Below are 26,901 nucleotides of genomic sequence, written 5' to 3' on the forward strand. Positions count from 1 at the left end.
TTTATAGTAGAGATCCATAGGTGCAAGAAAGCCTTTTACTCGAATAGTTTCTTCCCCAGAACTGCAGGTCTTTGGAACTCCCTTTCGGGATTCTGCTTTCCCAAGTGTACTGATATGCAGAAGTTCAAGTGTAATGTGAACAAACATCTTTCTACTCATCTCCCTTCTTAATGCCCCTGCAAATTAAGTCCCTTATAGTAGCCCCCTGCTTCAAAGTGGCACTGTGCCTTGTTTGGGGTGAAAATTGAATAAAAAAAAAAATAAAAAAAAGCACTGATTTAGAGTGAAATGAATTTTGGGTAATTAATGAATAATTTTGGTCTTTCATTGGTGTGTGAAGGAGGGGGTAACCCCAAAGCAAACCATTGTCATCATCATCACATTCTTTTAAACTTTTATCAAATAAACTACAGATAATGAAAGTTTAAAAACCTTTTCATTTAATTATTGAATTTTTTGAAGAAATAGAATTTTAAAACTTAACTTAAATATAGTATCATTTTGTTATTTTGATTAAAAAATGTTATTTTTAACATGCAAAATTAAATAAATAGGCTCACAGACAATGCCGGGTATGTACATATACTTAATAATGAACCGTTTATCAATAGAGAAATTTGGTAACATCTTTGAAAACATTATTACATAAGCTAAATTGGAAAATTTAGAAAGACAAACAATGATGTATAATTTTCTTATTGAATGATTAAGCTTTTGGTATAACAACAATTGATTCGTCTATTCTTATTTAATATTTGTGCACAACAGTCATAAGCTTTCAAAACGTTAAGACTAGGTTTAATACAGGTAATATGTTATGATTAGGGCTATGACAAGAGAATATTCTTTTCATTAATTTGTCTCTCGAGTATATATCAGTTAATATCCTCAATTTTTATATTGAGTGATGTGGTTCTCGATTGATTAACTGTGCCTAACTGTGTCGGATATATACTCGAATCAAAACTATGATAAGAATATTCTACTCCTAGTTATGATACATCATGCTTATTTTCAATAATAGATTGTTGCAATATTTTGTCCCCAAACATCCAATAAATTATTTTTTAAGATTTTTATATTTCAAATATAGTTGACAAGTACATAGTTTGTGTTAAAAAAAACAACAAACTGTTAGGATAAACTCTGTCAAAGATAGTATTAAGGGAAAGTTGGGTGCTTATATTAGCATATTAGGCATAAGTAAAAACCCACACCATTAGTAAAACCACTTTGATATGCTTATGTATCATGCAAAAATAAATATCATCACCCAGAATTATGAAAAATTAACAAGTAGAATTTTAATCTATCTATATATCTATAAAAGTGAAAATGTCTATGTGTGTACATTTCCTTACGTAATAATTCTATCAATTTTCGGTCTACAGACTCTAGATTTGACATAAAGGGTATTTAGATTTGGGAAAATCTTTTTGATTGGTTTTCGGCCAGAAATTTGGCTGTTAAGAGGTCAAAATTCAACAATGTGACTATTGAAATCTCTTCCAAACTTCTTCGCCAATTTTGGGTCTAAACACTTGAAATTTTAGATAAAGGTTACTTGGACATGGATCTAACTTTATGATTTGATTTGAGTTAACACCTGTTAAGGGATCATAATTGGGGTCAAAGTTTTTAAAAAATTGCAAACTATTAAGCAAACTATTAAGCTAATTTTGGGTCTAAACATTTGAAATTTTACATAAAGGGTATTCAGACATGCATCAAGCTTTTTAATCAGTTTTTGGGCAAAAATTTGGCTAGCAAGAAGTCAAAGTTTACAGAGTTGACCTTTGCAGACTCTACCAAACTTCTCTGCCAATTTTGGGTCTAAACACTTGAAATTTTAGATGTAGGTTACTTGGACATGGGTCAAATATTTTAATTTAATTTGACCCAAAACAATAAATGTTAAGGGGTCAAAATTAGGGTCAAAGTTTAAAAAAAATTTGACATCTGTGGTCTCTACCAACCTTTCTCTATGGTAATTAAGGAAGCCTATTATATAGAAAGGCATTACCGTACATATTCACACTTTTTAATATATACTTTTGCACATAAAGTAATAAATAGTACATAGGGCCTGAGCAAAGCCGGGCAGAACTGCTAGTTTAAAATAAAAATCTGTTTTCGTATTTTGCTGATTTGTCATTCATTATTATTTGATTAAATGACACTGACTTATCTCCCCCTGATTATGGGATTTTTGCCTTTAACAATGGCAGATCACCAAAATATGATAAAACCGATTATTTTTAATTAAAATTCTACTCAGTAATTTTCCTAATTTCTGATACATATCGAAGAGTTTTCTTGTTACCTGCGATTTTCACCTGTGTAACTGTGATTTTCTCTGATACTTGATATCATATCCCAATACTATATAAGCACCGAAAGTTGTTTCTTCCTTGTTGATGCTTTGGTTTTGTTCAATTATAAATAAAAACTCAAAGATGCTGATAGCTACATGTCCTGTGCCAGAGACACATAAAAATCTGTAAACAAGGCAGTTGAAATCTTATTCTTGTCCCAAAGGCGCAGGCCAATTTTTTTCCTCCAAATAGGATATATTGCAATACACACAGAAAATCTATCAAGAGTGTAGGTTCTTTTTTACCTTCAGGTTTTTCTTTATTTTTTTATTCTTTCTTTTTTATTTACCTGGCCTATTTTGTTAGAGAATAATTTAATTATGTGACACGGATCAGGGAAATAACTTCATTCTCACCCTTCACCTGAACAGATTGCCATTCATGGAATATCAAGACCAGCTGCTTAGGGTCAACTATTCTTTGAAATCTACAATCTTGAATTCTGATCCTGTGATCCTTTCCATGGAGGTGGTTGGGGGTAAAATTCACATTTATACTGTTATTCAGATTATGTTGGAAAAATCATAATAAATATATGGATATTCTTTTCATTATTATTATTTTTTTTTAATAATTTTTAAAATTTTCGTTGTTTCTTATCTGATTCTGAAATTGTAGGCAGGGGAGGGAATCATAAAACTTCCCAGTGACTCATTAAAGTCAAATTTGTGGATTCCTTAAATTAAAAAGCTATCAACATCACTCAATAGGTTCATAAATTTTAAAAAAATATTTAAAAAGCTATTGCATTATGTTCACTCTTTCACACACTCATGCTACCTACCTTTTTATATATATATATATATATATATATATATATATATATATATATATATATATATATATATATCAGATCAAGTAAAGATTAGATACCCCGTAGCAGAAGACAAAGATTGGCGAACATTTAAAGTGACGTCAGTTGTTCGACCTTGACATTGCCGGTGGTTATTTGTAAACACATCATATAGCAGACATGGTCGAATGTTCGCGGGCAAAATATTTTTAAAATATATGTACAAAATTTTTAAGATATAAAAGAAAAAATATATACTTACAAAACATTTTCTTTAATATTAAATATTTACAAAACATTTAAGGATAAAAAACAACAACTTTTTTTCTATTTACGCAAAACTTTGTAGTGAAAGTAACAAAATGAACTTAAATTTAACAAAATATATTTAAATAAATGGGTGTCTTTCTGAGTGCGTTTTTTTTAAATATATTTACAGAACTTTAATAAAACTAATAATTATAATTATAATAAAAATTAAAAAAAAAACAGTAAAAAGAATGAACTATATAAATTACAAAACATTAGAAACTGAAAATTTCAGACGTTAAACTTACTTATACTTAATTTGCCTTTATGGAGAAGTAAGCAAATAGCAATTTTTTATTTTTTATTTTTATTTTTTTAAAAATAAAAATGAAAATTATAAAAAGATTTGTATATTGCTATACTACACTTCATCTTTATAAAAATAAAAGTTATAAAAGATATGTGAATAAAATATATTTTTTAAAATCTCGATTGTTTTGCTTATACTTGTGATTTTATTATGCATAAAAATTGCCTTGGTCTAGAAGGATTTCTCCTTCACTGACCACCTACATACATCGCGCTTTAAATAAATATTACATTGTTTAAAAACGCACAAAAAAAGATTAAAAAAAACACAAAAAAACACACTGTACATAAAAATTCATCTTGGTCGCAAAAATCCGAACAAGTCAGTTATTGTATATTTGCTTTTGCCATTAAAAAGTTTGGTTATAATAATTTTATTTATTTATTTTTTAAATATGTATTTTTTAATTGACATCATCTGAAATTCTCAGTTATAACGTTGGTTTATTTATTTATTTGGTATTATTTTACGACCTGCCCCAGCGTAGTATAAATACCCTCAACCACCCCATGTTAAGAACAGCTTTCGGAATAACGCCTCCCAACCACCCCATGTTAAGAACAGCTTTCGGAATAACGCCTCTCAACCTCCCCATGTTAAGAACGGCTTTTGTGGTTGGGGGGGGTGTTTATTCTGAAAGCTGTTCTTAGGGAGGTTGGAGTGTTTATAATATGCTGGGGCACATTGTAAAAATTTACCATTCATTTATTTATATTATTATTATTATTAGTTTTATTAAAAAGTTCTGTAACTATATAAAAAGAACGCACTGAGAAAGGCACCCATTTATTTAAATATATTTTGTTTAAATACGTTTGTTTTATTACATTAAAAAGTTTTGCATAAATAGAAAAATGTTTTTTGTTTTTATTAATCTTTAAAAGTTTGTAAATATTTAATATTAAAGAAAATGTTTTGTAAATATATATTTTTTCTTTTAAATCTTTAAAAGTTTTGTAAATATATTTTTTAAAAAATTTTGCTTGCGAACATTCGACCATGTCTGCTATTTGACGCGTTTACAAACCAACGGCAATGTCAAGGTCAAACAACCAGTGTCACTTGAAATGTTCGCCAATCTTTGTCTTCTGCTACCGGGGTATGTAATCTTTACTTGATCCTCTATATCTATATACCCACGCAGCATCAGCCGTATAGCGTACTGGTGAGAAGCCTTGACTGTCATTTGGGCGGTTGGGTTTTAATCCTGGCTTGAGACAGTTGCCTGTCTAGCTGCACTGATGAGCTGTGAAACAGTACTGTATGTGGATGACTAATATATATATATATATTAAAATTACAAGATAAATATAACCTTTTATTAGAACCTATCAAGATAATAGAAAGCTCAATATACTAGATAGAGCAATTTAAAAAAAAAACAAGAAAAATTAATGATGAAAATAAAAATTTAATAAATTACAGTATTTATTAATCCATCAAAAATTCAAATAAGTAATTATAATTTTCTTTATTATAATTCCTTGTTTGAATTTTTGATGGATTAATGAATATTGTAATTTATTCAATTTTTACTTTCATCATTAATTTTTCTTACCATAGGGCTTCTAGAAAAAAAAAATAAAAACATTTCCATTTCAAAATTTAACACTTTTCATCTGAAACTCAACTCTGCAATATCTCACTAAACTTTTGGCAAAATTAATTCTAAAACATTAATAACTTCCTCTCCTTGTCTTTTAATATACATATTGGCAAAATATTGCCTGCAAGTAATTTTTTTTTAATAACAGATCCCAGAATGGGGATTATCTTTTGAAAGAGAGAAAAAAAAAAACTTAAAAAGTATTAAATTAAAAACCTATATTTTAAATAATCTATTAAATATCAACTTTTAAAAATAATTTTTACAAATAAAATTAAAGAAGTGAAAAATGTGGGTAATATATTGTTTTAAAATGTTTTTTCAGTTGTATTTCACTCTTTGTATATGGCAGTCCTTTTTGTTTAGAAGCTCAATGTATATAATAACAGAGCATATATAAAAGAATAACAGGATAGTCACATTCCAAGATCCAAATATTTATTTTTCAGGCAAAATAGTTCCACCAGCATATTACAATTTTGGTAGATTTTTTTACAGATCCATTTCATAATTATATCAATGGCATCTCTTTTCATGCATATACTCTTCAGAAAAATGAGAAATTCTTCGCTTAGGTAGAAAAAAAAAATGAAAATGTATATTGTTATGCAAAAATTGCAAGAAGAAAAGAAAAAGTTCATAGAAGATTCAACATCAAGCATTTGTTCCTATGAAAATATATATGACAAAAAAAAAAGACTTCCCCGTAACAAATCCCGTAAACAAAATCTTCAATAAAAATAACCTGAAGTAATCATACAGCTGCTACGAAAATTTAGAGATTAGAATTAAAGCACAACAACATATTAAATAAGAGCAAAGAAAACATTAATTACAAAATAAGTAATGAAAAGTAAACATGACAAAAATAAAACTAACACAAAGGATAAAAATGTAACTATAGTAGAAATAATAATAATAATAAACCAAACCCAAATGACAACAATCCTGATAGAAATAAAAATACTAATAATGAATAAGATAAATGCAACTGTAGATCCCGCACACTCTGCCTACTTCAAAATAAATGTCTAACCAAAAACATAGTTTACCAGGCCACAATATTTGTCAAAGAAAACCTGAATAACAAGAAATATTACATAGGTATAACTTCCTTAGATTTCAAAACCAGATATTATGACCATAAAGTACATTCAAAAACAAAAAACACCAAATGAAAACAGCACTTGCAAACTAATACTGGGAAATCAAAGAAAGTGGACATTCGCCGATAGAGAAATGGAAAATAGTAAGACAAGCCAGTACATGTAGGGACCTAGATGATCCATGTAGATTATGCCTGCATGAAAAATTTGCTATCCTATTCTTTAAAGAATCCCAACATCTATTAAACTGTAGGAGAGAAATAGTGAACAACTGTGTGCACAAGATAAACTTTACTCTAGAATTGCAATACAAAATAATTCTAAAATTGACAATAACAATAGAAAATAAATAAATAAAATAAAAATACATATTCATAAATAATTATAGTTTTATGTGTATGTATGTATGTATATATATATATATATATATATATATATATATATATATATATATATAAACTAACATAATATCCAAAATATAGACTAAAACACAAAATAACATATCGAACTACACCTAGGTTGAAAGTAGGTCAGCTTGCTACAACAAAAGGAGATCTATTCTTCCCATAAAACACATAAAGGTAGGGGAGAACAAGTCAACTGTACCTTTGTCCTATAAGTGGCCACCCATTGGCTGATTAGGATGGGTGCGGTGACAACTAGGAAGCTGATTGGCTAACTAGAAAATTCAATAGTATGTGCGTAAATAAAAATGCATAATAACCACAACTTTTTGCATAAGCCTGACAAATTCTCATGAGAATGAAACCCGGAATATTCTGTGTAGCTTAATTGCCATATATATTTTCATAACTTACCACCTAGCTCTACCTATGTATTGAGCACTGTTGAAGTAAATACTGAAAATTTACGCATAAAATTATATTTTCTTATATATAATAATTTGTGATACAAATAGTCATAACCAGCATCAAATTTTCACTTATCATATAACAAATTTTATTGAACTAATGCTAATCGTTGGATATTTCTTTAAAATATTTTAATACTTTATTCCTGACTTTTATCTTTAAAATATTTAAATTTATATTAAAAAATTTTAAACTGGCAATTGACTTGAACCTGTTTTTGTAGTTAATGTATTTCTAAAACACTAAAACAAACTACTTCACAAAAAGTACTGCTAAGGAAATGATGGGAACTGGGGACTGCTTGTGAATTTTTTATTCCCATGAAACTTTCTCCTTCAGAGGAAGCTGGTTCAACCCACATAGAGTGAGTACTGCTTCAGTACATTACAGTACGAATGTCTACTATTTGTAAATGAAAATGGGAATATTAACTTTTTAAATGTTATTTAAAGTATAGTTTCAGTTTAATTTTTCAATTGAAATTTGTATGATTTAAGATGTTTTTTTTAAGCATAATGTTTTGCCTGTTTTATTAGTTAAGCATGCTCTAGCTTCTATTGTTATGTATGCATTATATATGATTACTGTTCTACATTGTCTTGACTGACCTCTTTTCTACTAACTCTCTTTCCTAATTGACGTGTCTACAGATAGAATAAATCAAGAAAAAATATTGTGTATTAAATTATTATTTTAGCAATTATATATTGTTCTGTATTTATATTTTACAATGCAGCAAGTATTTTTTTAACCATCCATTTTTTATAATCTTAATGGAAATTGATTTTTCAGGTGTCCACACATTTTTCAAAATTAAAAAAACCCCATAAATATTCGAAGTTGTATCATAATTTAGCAATTGAAGAGCTAGTACCTTCAATTGAAATGAGTTCAAATTTCATCCGCATTAGTTATTAATAACTAGCCTAAAATGTGACTAATAAATATATCCTACATTATCCCCATCTAAAGAAGGAAATCATGTTAGGGAGGATAGTCTCATGAAAGCAGAACAGATGCTACACTATCCTCTATCTTCTAAAAAGAAAGTAATGCCTGGGAGGGTAGTTTCATGAAGATACAATAGACACTACACTATCTTCCCCTCCAAAAAAGTAGGAGATAATACCTGAAGAATCTTATCATACCAACAGAAGTGCTTTCCGACTCCCTGGAAAATCTCATGTGTATTTAAGAATTCAGGTGATAAGTCATCTCCCTCTCAGCACAGACCAATAAGTCTCCTGTGTGTTATGAGTAAGTTGCTGGAATCCATATTAAATAGAGAAATAGTCAACCACCTCAGCAGAAATAACCTTCTTAGTGACACACAATATGGTTTCCGTTCTGCAAGATCTACTGCAGATGTGCTAACGGTTATATCTCACAGGATTAGTGAATCTCTTGACAAAGGCTTCCTTTCTAGGGCAATTGCTCTTGATATATCAAAGGCCTTCGACAAGGTATGGCATAAGGGTCTACTTCACAAGATTTCCAGCTACGGTATAACTGGAAATGTTTTCTTAATCATTAAATCATTTCTCTCCGATAGGCTCATAAGAGTAGTGGTCGATGGAATGGACAAAAATCAGAGGCCTGCAGTATTAATGCTGGAGTCCCTCAAGGGTCAATCCTGGGCCCAACTCTCTTCCTGATCTACAGCAATGATCTCCCTAAACACATACTTAAATCATTCGTTGACATCTATGCTGATTACACGACCATCTACGGCAATACATCAAAGGCTGTACATGACAACGTTCTCTGATTCTCTCTCTCCTCTGATCTCGAGTGCGTGGTTCAGTGGGGGAAGACATGGCTGGTTACCTTTAATGCATCTAAAACCAAACTCCTATCTTTACATAATCAACGCTCTGATCTCCATCTTGCATCAATTGAAATGGATGGCTCTCGTCTAGGAGAAGCCCCATGTTTTGACTATAATATACCCTAACCCTTCTTCTCCGAGGGTCGGGCCGCATCCGTCGCTATCCTGGTTCACTGGAGCATACTTGTGATGTACTTGTTCGTGCCGTGTTCGTCGCTCCCAGTTCACAGGACCATGGATGCAACCCAGCAGGGCTACATTCTTACTTGTCTAGTGGTAGATCCTCCAAGGGTGACCAGACTCTCACTGGTCACTGGAAAATATATTCTGCTGCTCAGAGCACGCAAAATGTGCATGACCCTAAGTCCGTGTGGCAACATTATTGATTTCGGCCGTCACTCTGGCTTCGTGCTGGATCCAGTCTGTCTCCTTCATCATCTAGCATCAGGGCATACCTGAAATAAACTGCATTTTCATTCAGGCTGGCAAATCGAGAAACAAGGAAAAACTCTGGGACATTGTTATATAACGAAACAAAATAATTATTCATAAATCGTTTTACACTTGTTTAGTCGAGTTCTTTGATTCAAGCTTCATGATGCCGGTTCTTAATTCCACTAATCAATTTCCCAGCTAAGAACAAGAGCTTTTCAACTTAGCTCTTATGAGGGTCCCCCCCCCTCCGTACCCCCCAGGCGGGGTGAGAGCGATGTGGACGCCTCGAATGCCAGTCAGTAAAAAGGACCAAGGACCCTAACTCCAAAAAGAATTGTTTTTATCAAATCAGAAATTCCTCCTTCCACCTTTTTGGAGTTATTCTTTCTTTTTTCCAATATCTTATTCTTTTCCTTCTCTCGTGAACTCATTATTTTATTCTTTCCATTTTCTCTTTCTTTTCTCTCTTCTTCGTCTTTCATGACCATATCTCTCCCTAGGTTCAATTTATTTATTTATCTGTCCAACTAACTTATCACTTGGCTTGATGGTCTGGTAGTTAAATACTACAGGTGGACCCAATGACAACATCTCACAGACACCAAAGCAGACCTTTTGAACCCAAGTCATTGTACCTGTCTCACTCAATTAGTAGTTAAAATTCATTTTTTTACCAAATCCAACTAGAAAAACAATCTCTTGTTCCATGAATCATATTATCAGATCTTATATTTTCTTTTCTCATTGAAATATTTATTCTTTTCTGGTGGACAGGAATCTCATAAACATCTGTTTTTCCTCTCCCATCTTCTCTTCCTCTATTTGAAAAGCAAGATCATCTGGTGTCGCCAGGGATCTCGTCATATGACAAACTTCTGGGTTTGTCCTTTACTCCTGATCCGAAATGGAACACGTACATCAAGTCTGTTGCCAAGGTCGCTGGAAAGATGGTGGGATCCTTCTACCGCTCCAGAAGATATCTCACTACTGATGCAATTCTCTATCTATATAAAAGCCAAGTACGTCCAAGGATGGAATACTGCTGCCATATCTGGGCAGGAGCTGCTAAAAACAGCCTATCCTGCCTTGACAGAGTACAAAATAGACTTTGTGGCCACCGTGTAAAAAAAAAAAAAAAAATAAATAAAAAAAAAACAGAACAGGTACTACGCTATCCCTGAAATGAGCATTGAAAAATAGTACATTAGTCTGAAATAGAGCTTACATAATAGTATAGTTTTCTTTTCAAACAGACAGATACCAATCTCCATTAATAATAGATAGTAAAATATTACAAGGATCAAATTGTAAAAAAAAAATAAACAAAATAATTTTAAAGTTATCTCCATACAAAATTTTAAACACAATCAATTATTGCTTTATATTACAGTGACTGTGTGTGTGTGTATATATATATATATTGTTTAGAAAAATTGAAAAGTAGATATATAACAAAAACTAAAATAAAATCATTTGCAACTGTAAATTAAACAATGCTCTGCAATTTGCTTCAGCCATGTAATGATAAATGTTAATCAATAACTAATTTAAAAAATCTCATGCCTCCAGAAGGGATGACTCCAGCGTTTTTGTGAGGATGCCCTAAGATTTGAATCACGTCTATCAATATATCATCTGGTCAATCTTCTTGTATGTTTTCAAAACTTGACTTATGAGAGTTGTTGATTGATATAAGTTGAAGGTCTTTTTACAATGACTGTCTCTGCTGCATTCTGTGTTGCTTGTAAGTTGCTTGTCTCAATTCTTGTTCTCTGCTGTCAACATCTCTACTTGACGTGTCTGCTGTTTTGTAGCAACTTTTGTGATGATTTGGACCTGCAGCTCATTGCCTAGAGGGACAATTAAATTGGATACAATCCCTTCTGTCTGAGTGGCGCAAGTGTGTCTGTGTGCAGCTAAGGTGACAACTATCAAGTGTAATGCTTTCATTGAACATAAATGCCTTTATAGGTGGGCCTTTTATTCTCACTTCTTTTCTATTAGATCTCAAATGCTCATTATGTAATTCACTGCTTTTCCTCTTCTCTTTCAATGTTGATTAACACCACTGTTTCTCTTTGATCACCCCCCCCCCCGTCTGTTTAGCTAGATCAATAAAACTTCTTGTAGCTATTGGCTGGTTTCAAGGAAAAGAGTGACACTTCAACTGATGTTATAAATTTATTGAACATTGAAAACTGAAAGAAAATATTAGATTTAACAAATGAAACAAAGGAATTCATTTCAATACCAATTTGGGAAAGAAATTGAGTTCTCAAAATAAACGAGTAATGTGAAATACCATTGCTGTTTCTTTGAAGGAGGAATATGCCAGTAATCAAAATGGCATGGAATTGTTCTTGATTTCTTTCCTTACTTTCATTTGAGTCTGTAGCAAATAAGGGGACAACAACAATTGGTTGATAAAAAAGGGGGGGGGTAGGCTTATTGAAATTAATGAAACTACTATCAACCAAACATGCTACAACCATCTGGTTAATATGGCAACAGCTACACTTCTTTTTATGTAGAAAAGACACAGGGAGACATTTACTGAGAGTTTCTTAAGGATTTTATTTTTGGAGAGAATTGACTCGCACCAAAAAGAGAGACTAAAGTTCTCTTAGTTAATTATTTAGTTAACTTCCTAACTTAACCAAAATGATTGACATGCAAAAAAAGATCTTCACGGTCACGGTTTTGCATTTGGCGATTATCAAAGTTTCTCTATGGCATTATTGGCAGTGTGTCTCATACCTGCTTCTACAGACATATCTTCTACAGACAACTGATTTGAAAATCTTCATTTTACCTCAGCTCGAGAAAACAGGATGTCATTACTAGTGATGGGACAATTCCAATATTTTTCCTGATTTTGATACAAATACGATTTTGTATTAAATTCACAATTCCGATACAACTACTGATTCCAATTCTTTATAAAGCTCTAAATCTTTAATTATAAAATTGTTATTTTTCCTGATTACCATAAAAACACACAGTAAATGTGCTTATATTTTCTCAAACATAACAATACACTTGTGGGGGTATGATCTATAGATTTTATTTTTACTGGTAGTTTAAAATCAACAAATATTTAATATTTTAACATTACTACCAACTATGAAAGATTTTGTTTAAAAAAAAAATCACATAGTAGAAGACAATTAAAATAAATCGGGTTTGGCATCAAAATATAGGCACAAATTGTTCTGATACTGATTCAAATACCCCCAAAAGTTCCAATTTTTCCAATTCCTGATTCCGATTAATCATCCCAACACTAGTCATTACTTTAGTTTCTTATGTTCTGTTGTGTTTATTCCAGTTGACTTGCTGCCCTTTGACTCCACTGTTTCACATTATTTGGGAATAATTCCGTTTTGTAGCTCTGGGTCATCATGACATATACTCAGTGTGCTTATATCAAACTTTATGTTATATAGAGTTATCATTGAAAGAATCTTAGTGAGAGAAGCTTCGAAAGAGTCTTATTACAGTGAGGGATGTTGTAAGACTCAGAGAGAGATTGTGCGTTCATGTTATAAGATTCTTATATTAAAAAGTTCATTCCTTAATTGTGTTGAATGGAAGAAGAAGAAAGCTCTTGGAGTGAAGGGGACATAGTGTTCAGACAGTTCGGACATGATGATGTTGAGACGTGTATATAAAGACATATAACACAAATATATAATACAATTGGACTTTACCTTTCTGTAAGAATCACAAGACAAGACGAGCTTTACAAAACACATAATGGTTTATTTCGTCACACGGCCGTGTTCCATCACCAAGAATTCAAAGTCTCACATTTTTTTCTTGAACTGACGTCTCGCTCCTAGACGCCTGACTGTCTCTCTCCGAGTTTTCTCACTGACTGACTAACTCTAAAGTTTTTTCTCTATTCCTAGAACTTTCTATTTTCCGTGACGTCATACACATGTTAAAACATGTGCCTTCTTTCACGTGTCCTGGACATACGTGTCCAAAACTTTTCCTATTTCTACAAAAGGAATTTTAACCTATATTCAATATGTTAAAAACATTATCTTATAAGCTGCATTCTTTCAATTTAAAATTTCATAACAACTTGAGAGTTCACATTCTTTCCTTGAAATATTTATCTATATTCTAAACAAATGTTTGTTTTACATTTTTAAATTCTCACACGTAATCTATTTCTAAACTAAATTACGAAGTTCGAATTTGTCTATTGCTATTTCATTTTCATTTTAAACTAAATTCTCCATATTTATACTTACATGAAAAGGGGACAGCCCTTATCATGTAACGTTTATAGTAGCTAACTTAATCACAATTGACATAGGATCCGTAAAATGTGACAACAGGAAGACTTGGCTGAGTTTTCAGTTTCACAGATGGTTGCCTAGAACCACTGTGCATGGACTATTATGGTTTAGAAAATGGTGCAAGCCATGGAAAAAAACAAAACAAAAAAAAAACAATTAAATCTAACTAAGGTGAACCTCGTTGAAACAACAAGTTATGTTATTCTTGGGTATTCATTTTCGTAGTATTCTGCATCCATATTTGAAAAAACAAAAACCAATTAATTTAGATGTTCAATTTGTACATTAGATGTTCTCTACAATTGGAGAATAAGTCCAGTTTTGTTGATATAAAACGAATACCTACTGAGTTTTGAATGTTTCCTGTATTTCTTATCTCAAGAGTCAGAAAAATAGATCCCCTGAAATGTTCATGCTCGACTCAACTATTAGGAGTTGTTATTTTCTTTTAACAATAATTGTTTAATTAATATTTGCTGCACAGATCTGTAAAAAGTATCTTTAAAGTGATTTTTTTTTTTTACACGGTGGTCACCACTTATCAAGGCCTGGAAGCCACTCAGGGATAAGGGTTATTGCAAGTATAGTATGTTAGTGTGAAGATTTAATGAAGTGTTTACTTAAGGGGGCGGTTCATTAGGAATTTGTTTACGTTGAACTTGAAGACATCCAAGTTGTAGTCAGGTGGGAAGCAGGCAGACGGAACAGAGTTCCACAGGCGTGCAGTTCTAAGAAAGAAGCTTTGTTCATGGAATCCACATTTTGATTTAGGTACAGATAAAGAGTGGGGAAAATTTTTGACAGTGGATTCAACAAGACGGGTGTTTTTCGTGAAAGATTGGTGAGGGGGGGGCAGAGATTGGAGTTCAGACGAGCACCTGCCATGGAAATAACGATAAAACAAGGATAGGCTCGCAACGTCTCTTCTGTGGGAGAGAGGTTGCAGGGTAGAGAAAAGGGCATCCCCTCACTAAGCCACAAAGTCTATTTTGTACTCTGTCAAGGCAGGATAGGCTGTTTTTAGCAGCTCCTGCCCAGATATGGCAGCAGTATTCCATCCTTGGACGTACTTGGCTTTTATATAGATAGAGAATTGCATCAGTAATGAGATATCTTCTGGAGCGGTAGAAGGATCCCACCATCTTTCCAGCGACCTTGGCAACAGACTTGATGTACGTGTTCCATTTCAGATCAGGAGTAAAGGACAAACCCAGAAGCTTGTCAAAACACGGGGCTTCTTCTAGACGAGAGCCATCCATTTCAATTGATGCCAGATGGGGATCAGAGTGTTGATGATGTAAAGATAGGAGTTTGGTTTTAGATGCATTAAGTGATGCTAATGTTGTCTATAATGTAGTTCTCTATTATATTAATGTTGTCTATAATGTAGTTCTCTATTATATTAATAAAATTGAATATTCCCAGTAAGCGAAGTCTTCACTATTTCTAAAAACACAATGGTTTTTATTAAACTCTAATTCCAACCACTCAACTCTTGGAGATCATTTTGTTTTCCTCTCTGTCATTTGAAGATTACTCTTTCTCTTTTCCTCTGAATCTCCTTTTCCTTCTCTATCTTGACCCTATCCCTCTTCAATTCTCTTTTCCCTTTTTTCTTAGTTTCTAACTCATTTTCCAAAGAAACTGGCTTATCAGTCACTTGTCGGGTGGTCCGGCATTTGAATATATAACATCTTGAATCCTCCATTTATCATTTTTTTTTTCTATACGCTTGACGACAAAAGTCTGGTTTTTAAATCTAAATTCTGTGTAATTTGTCTGATTTCATTAGTTATTTAAAATCCATTTTTACCAAACCCAACTAGAAAAACAATCTCCTTCCCTACTTTCCTTGTGCTAAAGAAATTCTATTATCAGGTTTATATTTTCGTTTCATTGAAATAGATATTATTTTTCTGATGGACAGCATTTTATGGACATCTGTTTTTCTTGACCAAGTGTCAGCATAACCCCCCCCCCAACCAACAATACCTCATCCTCTCTCATCCTCATCTATCTGAGCAAGGTTCCTGGCATCACCCGAAACCTTGCTACTTGACTCCAACAATTAATTTGGCTTCAAATATTTTTTATTGGTCCATTCTGCAAAATGAATTAAACAACTACAGTCAATCTTGGTAGAGTGTGAAATACGACTACGGTAGATTTACCATGTCAGAGATTTGAAGAAACCAACAAAATGTCTGCTCTGGATAGTGAATTAGATCCAACTAAGAAAACAAAATCTAGTGAGTGCTGTAAGAAATTTGGAGATTTGTGTTCCTACACCAGAATTTCTGATTGGCTGAGAACCGATAATTCCACTTGTATACCTGCCCATTTACATCAATAAGAAATAATGGATAATACAATCAGAATAAGTAAAGATGTGTATCTGTATTTTTATAACAATTGTAGGTTGTGATCCTTTCGAAAGACGACTTAATAGAAGAGAATATTAAAGACCATTTATTTCTTTTACTGTAAATAATTTTAGGTTTTGATTATTAGTACAGTTTATTAACAATTATTTTGAACAAAAATAATCATTTGAAGAAGGAAACTAAAATAAAACTTGAATACGAGTTACGGTCTAACTATGTATGTATGATAAATTAAGGCGCAACAACTGGCTTCTGCTGATTCTTTATTCATGCAATTTAAGCATGCCATTCAAACAACCTGCGATGCCAGACAAGCAGACATGACCACTGGCTGCTGTTGGTGATTCTATATTCAAGCAATCGTGGCACGTAAACAATAAAACTGATTTACTCACAATATTTAAACATTAAGATTATATGAAATTGTGAGGTTATTTTTGACAAAGCCTTAAGAGATATTTGCCAAAAATAAACTCTATTTTTTTAAATGCCTGTAAAAGAAAAAAAAATTCTTCTTTTTTAAATACAATAGCAAAAAAAAAAAAAAATAGAATTCGAATCATGTTTACAGTAACTATCTGGGATTCATGTCGAGAACAAGAAGCAATTGATTTTGATTTAGACAAACTGGCATGCTGTTTTTTTGTTTTTTTTCTTCTTAAAAATCTTTGTAAAAAAAATCAATTTTTTTATTTTTCCGACTTAAGGGAAAAATTAAAATGAAAATAGAAAATCAGCAGGAGCCAGTTGTCATGCCTTAATTTGTCATATATAAATAGTGAAACCCACTCAAGTTACTATTTAAATTTTATCATTTAAAAACTGTAATCTGTACTTTGCAGACATTAAAACTTTTCAGTACTTATGCAGAATAAGGACCATGCTATCATCAGAATTTTCCAAGCAGTTTATGTAAAATGCTGGATGTTGCTAAAAAGATTTTGCAATTACTTTTTTTATTTTATTATTTTTTATTTAAAAATATATTATTTCTGCTATTGCAAAGATAACTTGATGAAAAATTAATTGAAAAAAAAAAATGAAAAGAATATTCTTTTTGTTGTTATAATGATTAATTATAGAACAATTTTTATGACACTTTAAGAAAAATAAAATTCAAACAAATCCAGGGAAAAAGCACTCATTGTAAGGTAAGTTTCATGAATAAATATTTTTTGAATAACAAACAAACGATAGTGAACCAAGAAAATTTTTTAGACTTTTACATATGATTTTATTCTTTTTGTTGTTCAAATCAAAACAAATATTTAATTTTTTTTTTTTATAATAAACCAATGATAGCCAGTATTGTCTTAAATGATGTCGGCTGCTGTGATTTCATTGGCTCAGCATTTCAGCATCTTTTGGTTATTTATGTAAACTGCCCAGAAAATTCTGACAATAACACAGTCCTTCTTCTGCATCAGTACCAACTTTTCTAATAATTGTTTATTTAGATCCTTACATTCTATGCTATTTATTAATTGTGCATCTATTTCTTGCTAATCATTTCAAATGAAGGAATTTGTAGCTTTCCATTTTCATCTCTAATATTTGGTAATAATATTCATCAGTTTCGAGTTTCATTTAATGAATACAGCGTGTTCAAGTTGTCTCCTTCAACCCAGTGCATGGTTTATCTACCTCCATTTAAATCATTTTTCTTATATTGTTTTCTGCTTTTTAATATCTTTTGTGCATGCATAATATAATCTCCCATATAATATTTTGATTGTAGAAATTCCCCTCTGGACCAAAATACCATAGGTTTTCAACAACATATGCCATATACAAATTTATTATGTCTAGAATATTAGTCATTATCTTATGTAACTTTAGAACGACATTTTACATACATTTAGTGTATATGTTATGTATAATGTATATAAGTATATGTATGTGTTATAATAAAATCCTACATTTCATCCTAGGGACAACATCATCACAATCACAAGTAGTTCCTATTTTTCCCTCTAAATCTAAAGTCCTCCCACCTCCCCCCAGTCAAGACCAGGAAGACATATACACATAAGTATATTGTCCTAGCACCCTTCATAACTGGATCATACACTCATAGCTGTACAATTATCTTTCCACTTCCTGATTAAAAAATAATAATTTCTCTCTTCTGAAACTTTAGCCATTCTCATTGGCTGAGAGTGTACAAATCTATTAATTCGGATTAAACACCTTCTGACAAAAAACGTACATGTCAGACCTTTCCAAATATGGCTGCTCTCACTACATGAAACATTAGTTTTACAAATATTAAACCAATTTTTTTGTTTATTTTTTCCCTTTGTTTTATAATGGGCGTTTTCTTCTATATACTCTTTTTTTTTTATTATTTGCATTTTTTTTTATACTTATGCACACATTAACAACACACAGATATTCCCTCCCCCACAAAAAAAAAACAAACACAAAATAATCCTGAAACAGAACCATTGTTTATTTTTTTGTTTTCTGCATTAACCACTTATAATTAAGTTGACAGAAAATATTATATGCAGGTGTTTTATTATAGACAAATTATAGACACACTTTTCTTTAAAATGACAACTTTTTTCTTTTGGTTCATAGTATTTGCGTGTAGGGATCCTGATACCGATTATCAAGGTTAATTTTGGAGCAAATATTCTGCTCTCCACCCCCACCCACTCACAGGATGAGGTGTCTTTTCTGGGAGCCATTCTTAATGTGGGGATGTTGCGGGTGGCCATTCCGAAAGCCGTTCTTAACAGGAGGAGGTTCAGTGTTGAGCAAAAACAACAACTGTACTTTAATTCTTCTACGAGAGGAGGGGAGGGCATGTTTCCGCCAGGCAGTTCCGGTTAATGGGTTCTGCTAGTATTATATAAACTAGCTATTGTTTAGCTTTGATTGAAATTAGATTCTTGAAAGGAATTAAATGAAATCTGTTTTTGTACATAAAGAAACTGTGGGTGAAAAAAAAAAAGGGGCTTGTTCAGAATAATAACGAAAATCTAAAGATTGAATTGCAAATAAAAGCAATATTATCTACTTATAATTGACGTGTCGAAATTAGTAACATATTACTACATTCATTGCTTAAAACATTTACTTTCACGATCTGATGATGCCTCCGTTCAGTCTCAAAAGACAATGGATACCCCCTGTAAGGGTGGCTGCATGAGTAATTGTTAGGCTAGAGTTGCACAATCTCTAACCACACTTCTGAATCGGCACTGCTCGAGTCCAGTGGCAAGAAGAAGTGCTAGATGACTGGAAACAATGCTGAGATAAGTGGAGAGCACCTACAGCATCTAGAATTCCCAAATAATCACCTGTTTTAGTAATGACCAAGCTCAACATTGCTTAACAGACGTTCGTTTCATGATCCAGTGATCTGCCATTACTGCAGTTACCTTCCATGCTATCATATTCGGTTTATTATTTTAAGTAAAAATTTTCTTTGAAAGCAATTTACATTAATTTTTTCATTTATTTTTTCGTAATTTTCCAATATTTTACTAGTTTCAACATGGCAATTACGTAGATAATATTGCTTTTAGTTGAAATTAAATTTTTCGATTTTCATTATTATTCCGAACAAGCACCAATAAAAAGACAAAAAAAAAAAAAACACACACACACAAATTTAATTGGTTTAATATTTATTGAATTTATTTCAATTTTTAGAAAAATAGTTAACAGATCAAATTCTCTTATCTGTTTCATCAGATAGATCCCAAAATTGCATTAGTTACTTATGTACTTTGCATATACTAGAGAGCTTCACCACATGCTTGAAAACAAAATTATACCATTATCATGGTCTTGGATCAGTCTTTCAGCTGCCAAGAGCAGCTTGACAATCTTAATCATATCTGGTCAGCCTATCTCTTTGGTGGTCATGCTTTCGATGTTTCTTGAATTAATTTATTTTCAACAGCCTTGTAATTCTTGCTTCCCTTATATTTTCTTTTAATTTTCACATTCCATGAGCGAAGTTTGTTTCTAATAGAGGGGGAGGAATTGCTGTTTGCTGGGTCAGAATCTATTTATTTATTGACCTTGTTTTTGAACTTGTAGATTTTTTTTTTTTTTTGTTTACATCAAGTAGCTTCATACCTTATCTAGAGCCATTTCCATAAAAAAGAAAATCTTCTTGATAGTTTTTATTTATTTATTTTTTTACGTAGCTGATATCTTGGAAACATGTCCAAACTATTTAATCTTTGTTTTTTTTAATATCAGTTAATATCAAGTTTTTTTTTTCTTATATCTGCATTTTTTAGTCTATCTTGCAAAGCTTTAATTTAAAACCCATTGAGCTTCCTCTCATGCTTAGCTAATTCATGTTTCACTTGTATATATGGCAATAGAAACTATCAATGCATTGCTAAGTCTTTATTTTCGAGGCACTGATATGTCCGTCCTGCTACATATCTTTTAAAATGCATTATGGAATCTATTGTAATTACAAAAAATTAGCTTTTACCTGTGAAAAGAATTCATGTTAGTTTAAATAATTTATTTTTCAAATTTAAATGCTTTAATTTAAATTATTTAGAGGCATTTTTTAATCTATAATTAACTGTCAAATATATTTGAAAGGATATATTTAAACATGCTTTTTTATAAATCCTTTTTTATTATTTTTTTATCAAATTTTTTTAAAGCTATTGTAGTTTTTTTTTACAAAGGAATTACCATGTATCAAGGCCCAAAAGCCACCCGAGGATAAGGGTTAATGAATGTAATGTGGTAGTGCAGTAATCGTTAATGGTATAAGTTAGGTAGAATTTGGTTATTTAAGAGGACGGTTTAACAAGAACTTGTTTACATTAGTCTTGAAAGCTACCATACTGTAGTCGGTCAGGAAGCAGGCCAAAGGAACTATGTTCCACAGGTGGGTAGTTCTAGGAAAGAAGCTGTGTTTCTGCATTAGTAGTTTAAGTTGGTAATGTGTAGACACAGTGCTCAAGAACGAAGATGACTCTTGTAAATGATGTTTTTGACAATGATCTAATGCGGATTGAAGAAATAACAATATTCCAATTTATGAAGCTCCCTGACAATTTCGGAATGATTCAATGTATTAGATCATACCAAGTATCGGTTAATAGCCAATTCTTGAAAGTGTGAAATCTAATTTAGTATGCACATCGAACTGTAATTCACAGTCAGTTGATGGTTGGAGATGAAACTGTCCGAAAGATGGGTTGCATCGTTCAATACAAAATCATTTTTTTTGAACGAAGCAAGCTTTCCTTATGAACAGCTATCCTTATAATTTATATGTGGAGTAATGATTTCTTTCAGTTTCAGTGTTTTTACATAAAACTCAAACTCAGCGGCCATTTTCTTTCTAGGCGGTTTACTAAATTTTCTCAGGAGTAATCTTGTTATGAGCTTTGTTTCTTTGCAAGTTTGTGTGCATTATCAATGCTACTAATTCTAATTATTACAAAGGTATTTTAGTATAAATTTTAAATGTACTATATATACTCATGTAATTAATCAGTTTTTAAAGACCAATCTGAAAATAAGAGGCCATTCATTATATGAGATATATTTTTGAAAGTTAAAGTTTACCTTGTTTCGAAAACATTTTGTGAAATCAAGTAAATAGAGATTGCTCTAAAAAACGTTGTTCATTACACATAGAAATATTTGCATCACAATAATAATAATCAATTGGTTTTACTTTGAATTATTTGATATAAATACTTGGTATTTTATTTAGAATTATTGGTATCAGTATTCATATTAGAAGTTTTCTTACGTTTTTATTTAAGATTTTAAAAATGGAATTTTAGCTTAATTTAGCATATTTTAGTGATTTTTTTTTTTTTTTTTTTTTTTTTTTTAAACGCGTTTTCATTTCATCATGCATCTCATCCAAATGAAAGCATTCTACATTACTCATCATCATTCATTGTGGATATTATATTTTAGGAAACACTAAGTGTAGAGGAGAAAGTGGCCAAATTACAAGAAACCGTGAAAGAAAAAGATGAACTCAATCATAAATTGAAAGCTCTTGCTGTGAAAAACAAAAGACAATTTGAAGAAATGAAAATTCAGGTTAGTATCAAAATGCATGGGAATTTTTTTAATGATTTTTAATATGCCATTTTGTTTTCTTACGATCAACCATGGATAACTGATATTTGGACAGACACACACCTATCTGCTAATGTATAAAAGGAACTTTGTCTGTGTGTATGAGTTCATTCCTTATAAACTCGAAAACGGCTGGACCAATTTTTATGAAATTTCACACAAAGGTACTTTATGTATCTGGTAGTGTTATTAGATAGGTTTTTGTATCGAAATGTCTTCAATATGTATCGATAACCGAAATAATCTGATGAAAGAAGGAACAAGCGATTTTGACCAAAGTTAACACTTTACACAGCCTAACATCACAAGTGCATTTGAGAGGTTTTATTACTACACAAGCCGAAAGGCCCAATATATAAAATCAACAGTAGGTTTTTTGATATGACAAAGGCTCATTCAAAATGAATGTTTATGTTTAAAGCACAACTGAAGTATGATACTTGACTTTTGCATTTTAAACTTTAATTGAAGTCATTATATATAGAAAATAATCCAAAACAATGTAAGTTCCATCAGTGTCATGAACGGTTTTGATTCTACAGGGTGGAACGATAAAATTCTTGCCCTAGAAAAGAAGACATGATTCCATTTTCATTTGATGAAAACCAGTTTTCTTTTTTTGTTGCAGATCATCTACTAGTTGGCCAGTTGTGTACAAATCCCAAGAGCAATAGAATAGAATGAAAGTGACACAATGTTTAATAAATGAAATCGGAGATGCACTGTTTTACAACTCATGCTCTCTACTGATTCAAGTTATGACAACAGAACCATTTCTAGCACCCTCAAAATGCATCTCTGGATTGCCATAAATGACAGGGATGTGTCCAGGGTGATAAAAAAAAAGTTTCCAGTCATGGTTATAGTCTTTAGTGTGATTTCAAGTGAAGGCCACCTCATGCCACCTCACATCTTCAAAGTCGGTTTGAAAGTCAACACCAAAGTGTACCTGGATGTGCTGAAGAGTAGGGTAATCCCTACTCTTCAGCACATCCAGGTGTGGCAGCAGGAGTCAGTGCTGGCCCACAAGTCCAAAGAGACCCAGGTTTGACTTTAGAAGGAATTTTACAACTTTGAACCATGTCAGCTGTCCCCTCCTCTCCTGACTTAAATCTGCTGAACTACTTTGTTTTTTCATACGTTGAGAACATCACCAACATGACCTCCCACAACACTAAAGCCAGCCTGATTTCCAGCACTTGTGGAAAAGGCTGTAATTGAGGATGAAGGCAGTTATATTGAATAGATGTCAGCTCTACTACATAATCAAATTACTTGAATTGATTTTTTTCAATAAAAGTTTTAAAGCTGTAGCATTGTTTTCTTTAGGCTGACAACTTTAGCGTTCTACTCTGTATGTTGAATCATCATGGTTGAGTAAAACAAATGAACAAGAAGACTGGAGAGAATAAAAAAAAAAGGTTGGAGAAGGGGAATCTTAATAGCAGCTGCAAAGCCATGTATTTGTAAACAGTTAGACACCAGTGTGTCAGGATTTGGTCACTGGATAAGAATAGTATTATACCAAACATTTAAAAATATTATTACTGGCTTGATAGGCATGGATTTTAAAGTAATTTTTTAAAATTTGTTTCAGAATGTATGAGTTTGGTGTTACTAACTGGGATTTGTCTTAAATACATATTCATACTTAGACATCAGTTTGAACATCTTTTTTGCATCTGTATATATTTCTATATAATCTTTTGAACATTACTTTCTTTTAAGCCTTTCAATTTTTTCAATCAAAATTACTAATCAGCAAAATTATAGCTAGTCTATATAAAATAACTTTTGATAACTGTTTTCCTTCAATGAAAACAAAAACAAATTTTTGAAACTCCATGAAATAAGGAAATAATTAACTTTATCTTGTATAATAAATGTTGTAAATCATAATTTGCAAAATTTTTGTGTTCTTCCAGATAAATGTTTTTGTTCCCTTTAAGCATGTTTCATATTATCTATTAGGAGGGAGACCTGTTGTCCAGGATTGAATAAGGATCAACAAATGTTCAACCCTCCCATACTTTTATTGTTATCAAAACCAGTGAAATCGCACATTTTTTTTTTTTTTTTCTTTTTATCAGATCAGTTTATTACCCCACAATGTACAGGGAGGAAGCTTGAAATGCCTCCCTGCAGTGATTTAGTCCACAAAACATTGTAGTTTATAGTAGAGAACCTACTGTTGATTTTATAAAATTATTTTATATAATGGCTCGAATTAAAGTTTATAATGCAAAAATCAATTATCATAGTTCAATTGTGTGCTACTCAGAATCATTTTAAATGCACCCCTGTGTTAAAAAACTAGCTGTTGATTTTATAAAATTATTTTTAGATAATCACTTGAACTTAAGTTAAAAGTACAAAATTCAAATATCATGGTTTGATAGTGCTCTAAAAAGAAACATTCATTTTGAATATGCTTCTCTGTCTTATAAATAAATCCTTTCTGCTTGTGTGATGATAAAACTCCTCAACTGCACGTGTGATGTTAGGTTGTATAAGTGTTACCTTTGGTCAAAATTGGACTACCTTCTTGAATCAGGTTTTTTGATTATCAATTTTCAAATATTTTGAAAGTTATGCTAACTTGTCTATTTTCTGGTAATTTTAAGTATGTATCACTTTATTGCAAGTGTTTAAAAATGTATATTTTCTGTAATAAAACAATATTCTAACTTTATATTTATATGGAATAAAGAACATATTCAGTAACAATATTAACCAAAAACAAGAACAAATTTCACATTATTTTGTTTAAGGAAATATTTATTTATCAACATAACTCCCATGCTTCAAAATCTCTTTGAATAGCCTCTTGTCAACTCATGATGTCAATCGGCAGATTTGAGATTATGTGATGCTATAGGAAATATCCAAAATCTTCCTCCTCCTTTAACGAAACTTGAACACCTCTTTCATAAACTTTCATCTTTATTATTAACCAGAGCTTCTCAATTGGGTTCATATCTGGAGAACAAAGTAACCATGTCATCAAATTTTCTCCACTAATTTCTAACGACTTAAGGTAGGATGTCGTAGCCTTGGCTGAGTGGGATGGCTCATTGTCGTGCATAAAAATCAATTTGTGGTGACACACCAATGGAAGGTCATTAAGCCATGGTAAATGTTCATTTAAAAATAAAATATAAGATTGGCTTGTCAGTTTCACACTTTCTGGCACTCAAAATGGTCCAATTAGTTCATCGCAGATTATTCCAGCCCAAAGCATGACACCTCCACTTCCCTGTTGATCACGGAATCGATGAGGGGTAGGGAATCCAAGAGGACTCCAAACTTTTGCCTGTCCATCTGGTTCATCAAGGCTTGCTCTGGCCTCATCAGTGAAAAGAACATTTTCAAAGCTGGTTTTCATGTATTTCTGAGCCCAATCCAAATGTTTTTCCTTATGAGTTTGGTTTAAAACAGGACTTGCTATAAGCTTAATGGTTCTTGTAATTTCGTTTAAGACATTGCAGCATATCTTTCTGGACAAGGAAGGTATTCTAGTCTTGTCAAATATAGCAGCACTGTTGCTGCTCGGCTGCTTGATAAGTCGACAGCAAATTTTTCTAACACCATGAGAAGAAACTGACTTTCTTGTGTTTTTGTCCTTCCTTGGTTTGATGTTTGGATTTTCAACGAATGTAGACAATGTTCTTTGATCTCTTTCAAGCTCCTTGGCTAGCTCTAAAAAAGATAAACTTTCTGCAAGGCCTGCAACAACACGTTCCTTTTCACTAGCTGTCAGTCAAACCTTTCTAGGCATTTTGGGAGACCTGCAATAAAGTGATACACACTTAAAATTACCAGAAAATAGAAAAATTAGCATAATTTTCAAAATATCTGTTCAAATTCCAAAAAAATCAGGGATATAAGGCACCTTGTTGTGCTCTTCCAGTGTTATACCAAATTTCACTTTTTTGCGTTTCATAGCAATTTCAAAATTAATAAAAATATTGACCTGCAATAAGGCGATACACAGGGTTTATATATTGCAGCAAAATATAATAAACGTTTTTTCATTTTTTCTATTACTTAGGTTTTTCTTGTGAAACTATTTAAGAGAGTGTTTAAATTGCCTCTACTTCTTTTTTGTGGAAACAGGTTGAGAAATTAAATGAAGAAAAAAATTCATTTGAGAAACAGTTTGAAAAGCAAAACATTGAATCTGGTGTGATATCAACTAACTACAAGGTAAGTTTAAAACTCAAGAAGAGAATAAACGTTGGAGAATATATCAACTCTTGTATATTCTGTCATTATTCACATATTTCAATTAAAACTGTTTTTGCGATTTAAATCTTTTAAAAATTGAATGTGAAATTTTTCTATTTAATTGTTGAGAACTTTGGTTATCTTTCACATTTTGGGTTATTGTTAGGCTGTCAGTTTTTAAATATTATTCTTTTTTTTTTTCTTTGTTTTTCTTATTATTTTTATTTTTCTTGTTTTTAATATTCTCTTCTTT

The 26,901-nt window shown here is 31.7% G+C and overlaps 1 protein-coding gene across 2 annotated transcripts in view; it reads left to right on the forward strand.

The window, feature by feature from the left end:
• LOC145288008 (uncharacterized) overlaps positions 1 to 26,901 on the forward strand; it is a 167,041-nt gene that overhangs the window by 97,743 nt on the left and 42,397 nt on the right. For both annotated transcript variants that reach the window (XM_080136009.1, XM_080136010.1), the window contains 2 exons: positions 22,254 to 22,382; positions 26,538 to 26,627. In XM_080136009.1, coding sequence (XP_079992135.1) covers positions 22,254 to 22,382; positions 26,538 to 26,627 — 219 coding nt within the window. The remainder of the gene's footprint in view (positions 1 to 22,253; positions 22,383 to 26,537; positions 26,628 to 26,901) is intronic.

Source organism: Euprymna scolopes, chromosome 11 (genome assembly GCF_053919585.1).
Source record: "Euprymna scolopes isolate OS-2025 chromosome 11, ASM5391958v1, whole genome shotgun sequence".
NCBI lineage: Eukaryota > Metazoa > Mollusca > Cephalopoda > Sepiida > Sepiolidae > Euprymna > Euprymna scolopes.